The 6,075-nt window shown below is 54.4% G+C and overlaps 1 protein-coding gene across 2 annotated transcripts in view; it reads right to left on the reverse strand.

Moving 5' to 3' along the window:
- The window catches only part of GPR158 (G protein-coupled receptor 158), a 209,057-nt gene extending 203,770 nt beyond the window's left edge, over positions 1-5,287 (reverse strand). For both annotated transcript variants that reach the window (XM_063324628.1, XM_063324626.1), the window contains exon 1: positions 3,633-5,287. In XM_063324628.1, the coding sequence (XP_063180698.1) occupies positions 3,633-4,501 (869 nt within the window). In that variant the 5' untranslated portion in view covers positions 4,502-5,287. The remainder of the gene's footprint in view (positions 1-3,632) is intronic.
- Positions 5,288-6,075: the final 788 nt, after the last annotated feature.

A 6,075-nucleotide genomic window follows, 5' to 3' on the forward strand; every position in this document is an offset into this window, starting at 1 on the left:
AGCAAGGAGAATGGAATGGTTAATACCACCAAGTGATTACTTCTATTATCTGCAGACCCTTATTTCTGAATTACCTGCTCTGGCAGGGGGGTTGGACTAGATGATCTCCAGAGGTCCCTTCCAACCCTACGATTCTGTGAATGAGAGCCTACACTGGATTTTGTTCGCAGGTGGGAACGCTCTCTCCCTGCACTTTGGGCAGACCAAAGGCCAGTGAATGCAGACAACAAAACACCAGCAAGCACTGCTGTGAAGCTGCAGACAGTCAGTGCCACTAGCTTAGCATTGCACTGGGCTAACATGGTCCCCCTGGGCCCGGACAGCTTCTGGTACATTTATCAGCCCAATCAGGTTGTCTGGTTTCTCCACTTCATCTCAGCACTGGCAAGACAACTTGAACAACCAAATTCTCTCACCTTCCTTAGCCTTTGCTGTGGACAGTTTGGCTGTCGTCTCTTAGGAAGAAAAGAGGGGGGGTGAAATTAAAGACAGATAGCAAGCTGCTTGTGAGCGTCCTCCACCTGTAACACTCACTTCCTCTGGCAGAAGGCACCATAACCCTTCACAACATGAAGAACAAAGCTTTTTTTTTTGCTGCACTTTCAGAATGTCATTGACAACATTGCAGTAGTAGCGTGTACTGAACATAACCAGTAGTAATTATTAGTATTGCCTTCATTAAACTCTTTGCATTGCGACACCACATGACTTACCCATCTGTTACTGCAAGAGAAGAGATACCAAGAAGTGGGAGCAATGGCTTTTCCTTCTGTAATCTGAAAGAACTCTCTTCCATGGAGATAATGTGTTCCCAAATGTCTCTTACCCTAATGTACCATGCCATAAACCTAATGTCAGCAGAAAAGAAAGCACATAAACTGCTAGAAGAATATTAAAGGGGCATACACTAAATTACCATCGATGACCTCATACCAGACTATTAAGTGTAAAGAGCATGTAAACTGACCCATTAACATCTTCCTAACAGATGGTTCAGAGACACTTTGTTGGGAGAGCCAGTGTAGCTTTCCCAAAAGATGAAGGTTAATACATAGTAATACATACTGCTTTTTACCATATGGGCCTTAAACAGGAATTTGAAGTTAAACCATTGCGTCGCTCAAAGACAGATGGTGAGGGGAAATAAAGCTTATTTCAAGAGGCACATTATAGTAATTGATACTAGTGTTCTAATAACTACATTAGATTTTATATTACATGCTTATACTTTAAACCATTTCTTAAGAACTCACACTAAGGCTGTGTACCTATCAAGTATAGGAAATATTGTGCAAATATTAAGACATCCCACAAGTCTTGAGAGAAGTGTATTTTGTTTATAGTATGTCCTATGTAGCTGCAGAGTTACTTTTTCAATATGCCAAATACTAAGCTTTTATTAGAAGCCCCTCTTTCATGTAACATACCTCAGACTAGGAGCACAAGAACTATCATTTAGCCTTGCCAGAATACGTGCGTGTGTGTGTATATTTATATACACAGAATGTGTGTGTACATTTATACATATATATATAAAAAAAATGTACTTCTTCCACCTGCTTCCTGACATAGTTACCAAAAGCTTACTGACCCATTTTCTTAGAAATGTGCACCAACTCATCTCTGGTTTTAATACAACAAAACTTTGTTAGTTTTGTCCTAACTGTTCAGTACAGCAGCAACACAACACTTTGAACTTCCAAAGCATACCCCATGGCAAGATCTTCTAAATAAGAAGTTCTCCAAGCTTAGATGTGCTTAATGGATGCCCTTCGAAATATCAGAGTTACAACAGACTATTTTATTTCTTCAACTGAAGTGACTCCCACATGGTAAATAGAGGCTAGGAAGATGAGGAAGTGAAGGGAGGGCTTTGTACTGCACCCAGGAGGACCTCTACTGGTTGCCTTTCTTGGTTGGCCAGGGTTACTCCAAAACAGACCTGGTGTATTCTGCACACCAGAGCTACCACAGCAGAAACCTACACCGTGGAGATGCTTCCTGGCATCACAGGATCTTGGCACAGAGCTGAGATTGAAGCTTTACACTCTTTTAGTTAAGAGACATGTTTTTTCTCTTCACTGAAGTCAAGATTGAAGATTCTTTGAGTTAAATTTTATATCAAGATCTAAATTCTCAGATAGCTGGTTACTGGCTGCCACCCCCAGCCTGGTGGTTCTTCAAGTTATGTGAACCTCTATCCCCAACAAGAGAATATAAGCCCACGCTAGCTTTTCATCTGCATCCTGAAGTTCACCAAGTGTGAAACACTGCATTTCTGAACTTTTCTGGCCCTTCTGCTAAGGTCCAGAAGAGCTCTCCGGTAGAGCTATTCTTGGGTTTTGGTCTTCAGAGGAATTCAGCAACAAACAGCCTGCAGATGAGCTCATTTTACCTTAACCCTGCCAGCCTCATAAGTGTGAAAATTTCAGGGGGAAAAAAATAAAAAAATAATTCAATAGCAAAATAAGCAGACACTTTCCATTCAACAGATTTTTATTTTTTCCCCCCAAGGATGCATAACTGCATTCATACCTATTCGAAGACTGTGGATTTCAGACTAAGACAAGAAAACCAGTGTTCACAAACGCTATTGCCTCACCACCTAGGTGTGGCAAAAATCTTTTCGGTGTCTGCTGTGTTCTTGTCTATCTTTACCCACTACTGATCCACAGCACAAAGCAAATGCTGTGCTCCTCTCCCACCCCTGACAAATGCCAGCTGCTTCTGGGCAGTGGGCATTCCCCAAGGGATAGAGTTACCCGTCAGCCCTACCACAAAACCAGTGCCAGTGGGAAAAACTGGCATCCCACACACCGCAGGTTGCTCTTGCGCTTTTGGAGAGATCCCTCTTTGCTGTCAAAATACAAGGACACAAGAATGGGCCTTTTTATATCTTACTCTCCGCTAGTTGCAGCCCAGTGGCAAAGTCCTGGGAGTAACAGCAATAAAAAAAAATAAGCAATTCTTTACATATGCCAGGTATCAGCTACACAGCTATGTAACTGGGGGGTGTCCCAATGAAAGCTTGCCTACTGCCAGTTCAGGTTGTAGTCACATGCACTACGACAGAACTGCAGCCACAAACACCTATTTACCTAAAAACATGCTGGCCACTGACCAGGCTTGAGCACCCCACAGTGGATGTGCCCTGGAGACCAGAAATTGCAATTTACCAGCGTAACGATGCTGTCTCCCAGCTAGTTAAAAGTCATAGCCAGGGTCAAGCTAGGTTTAATCATGCAGTGCAGTAAGAATTAACACCTCAGTAAACATCTTCCTCTTGCAGGCAGAAATAAGCTACAACTGGCAACTGCTGCTCTCCTCTCCCCACCAGAAGCACACCAGGAACGTATCCCACATGCACGCCTATCCCAGTGGGAGCACGGAAAGCAAACCCTGTCAAACAGATGGAGATGAAAGCGATTCTTTTACTGAGCAACAGCTCCCTGAGGCACACAAAGGTAGAGCTCAACAGGAAGGCCTGAGGTTGCTCTGCGGCGTGACCCAGCAGCCCATCTGGCAAGGGTGGACCAGAGACACAGCATGCCCTTCCCCAGGACTGGGGAAGAACCAAAATCCCATCCTACCCCCTTCTCGATAGAAAGCAAGCAGAGGAACACTCCTCCTACCTGAACTCGGGGTGGAGGTTTGGCCGCAACCCATAGAAAGCTGCTGAGAGAGTCACTAGCCAGCCGGGTTTGTAATTCCCATTCTCACACTCCAGGTAAGGCAAGGACCACCTGATGTGGTTCTTATCAGCAGTGAAGCTCTCCCGCCTCTTCCAGCTGTTCTCCAAAGTTTTAGGGCCGGTGTTTAAGACCTTCCTGTGCAAATGTGGCCTCCACTTGCGCTTCAAGCTGTGGAACCACTCTGTCTCCACAGAGGCGTTGGCCAGACGATGAGCCGACGAGGACAAGTCCTGCAGGAGGACCTGGCTCTCATGCCTGCTGGCCTGGAGGAAAACCTGGGGGGTGGAGAAAGGCTCCGTGCTGAAAGTGATAGCTGCCCTGGAGATGTTGGGGTCCCCCTCCAGGAGGCTCCTGATCAAGGCGCGGTACCACTCCATGTCCTCCTGCAAGTTCTGCTCCCGCGACTTATTGCTCTGGAGGATCACGTTGAGGAAGTTGGTGGCGTGGGTGAGGGTGTCCAGGGCGCCGTGCAGGGAGGGGTGCGAGGTGAAGCGCGACTTGCCGGCGAGGCTGGCCAGCTCGTACCGCCCGGAGCAGTTGGCACGCCGCAGCTCCCGGGAGTCGCCCGTGTAGAGGAACGAGGCCACGTCCTGGGGCACCTCCTCGGCGAGCCGCTGCGCCAAGATGGTGCTCTCCGTAGAGCGGCTCCGCGGGGCCGGCGCAGACTCCCGGCTCTTGATGTGGTTGTAAATCGGCTGCCGCCCTCCGAGCGCCCGCTCCCGGCCGCGCACCGCCTGCCCTTGGCCGCCGGCGGCCCCGAGCCCCCGAGGGGCGAGGAGCAAGAGGAGAAGGAGCCGGAGCAGAGCCATGTCCCCCAGCGCTCCCAGTCGCGCCGGCACGGCGGAGCGGCTGAAGACGGACTGCGCGCAGGCGGCCGCGGCGCAGGGGCAGGAACGCGCAGGGGCGGCCGAGCTGCAGCGGGACGGGAAACGGCCCCCGGCCCGCGAGTCACCTGTGGCGGCGGCGCCGCCCGCGCCTTCCCCAGCGCGGGGCGCCGCGCAGCCCCACCGCCGGCGCGGAGCGGCCGCCAGCCCCTCCGGCGACGGCAGCAAGCCCGGCTGCGCCTCCTCCCGCCGCGGCCACCGCGCTCACTGAGCTGCTGCCCGGCGCAGCGCGCAGGGGCGGCGGCGCCCGCGCCCGGCGCAGCGGCGGGTCCCCCCGCGGCGCCCCGCCGCCGCTGCCGCCCGCGCTCCACCGCTCCGCATCCTTCGGGCGCCGCTGCCGGAGAGAAGGGCGGGGGGGGGGGTGGCCGCGGCGCGGGACTACCACTTGCTGCGGGGATCGGCGGGGTGCCCGCGGGCGGCCGCTCAGCTCTCCGAGCGAGGACCGCCGGCTCTAGGAGGCTGCTCACCGGGCGGCCCCGCACCGCCCGGCACCCCTTCCCCGCCAGCCCTTATAGGTGTACGCCAGGCAGCTGCCGCCCTGTGTGGCCGCCTCGCCTGTCAGTCATCCGGCAGCCATTCACGGGGCAGGAGGACGGCGCCGTGCGGAGCGGAGGGAGGCGGTGCTGCCGCCGCCGAGAGGCGTCGAGGCACCTCGCTGCACCTGCCGCCGGCTCGGCCCGGGGCGGAGGCCGGGGGGTGGCCGCCCGCCGCACCCGCACTCGCTCCGCTCTCCTCTCGGCCGAAGCGGGGGTGGCGGCCGGGACTCGGCCCCGCGGCGGCTCCGCCGGCCGGTGCGCGGGGCTCGCCCGGGGAGGGAAACAGCGACACCTGCTGGCCGGGCGTGGAGCCGCGCCGGGGGCGGTCGGGCGGGAAGCGGCGGGCAGCGGCCGTTGGGGCTGAGGGGTGAGGGCGGGCGCCGGGTGTCGAAGGTATCGCCTCTCCCACCCTGCTGTGAGGGGAGCGGGAGAAGCCTGGCGCCACCGAGGAGGGCGGCTACGGCGAGATCCGCAGAGCGTGGGCTGATGGCTGTCAGGGCTGCCTGCCGCCCTGAGGAAGGCACCCTTGCCTAGAGCGGTGCTGGGGGTGGGTGCCGGCGGAGACACAGGCCAGCTCCCCGGCTTCCCCCGGGGCGCCTGGGGCTGCCGCGCAGCCGCCCGGTAGGGAAGAGGGAGCCTTTTGGCAGAGAGCACAGCGTTTGGGTGGGAATGGACAACTTTGTCTTCTTGGGGCCCACAGGAAGAGCTGCATGAGCTGCACGCACCCCGGCCTCCTCGGGTGGGCTGCCCCATGGGTGCATCCCGCCTCATGCGTGCCCCAGCATGGCCCAGACACAGGGTGCATCCTGCCATAATGGGAACTGAGCTGCCTCCCTTTTCCTTCAACTACAGTGGCTGGTTGGTTATATTTCTGTAACTATAATCTTTCCTCCTCTTTTTTTCCTTGGCGTTTTATCCATCACCTGTCTTTTAACTCCATGATGCTAATTCCTACTGCTGTCT

This window comes from Chroicocephalus ridibundus, chromosome 2, assembly GCF_963924245.1.
Source record: "Chroicocephalus ridibundus chromosome 2, bChrRid1.1, whole genome shotgun sequence".
NCBI classification, from domain to species: Eukaryota; Metazoa; Chordata; class Aves; order Charadriiformes; family Laridae; genus Chroicocephalus; species Chroicocephalus ridibundus.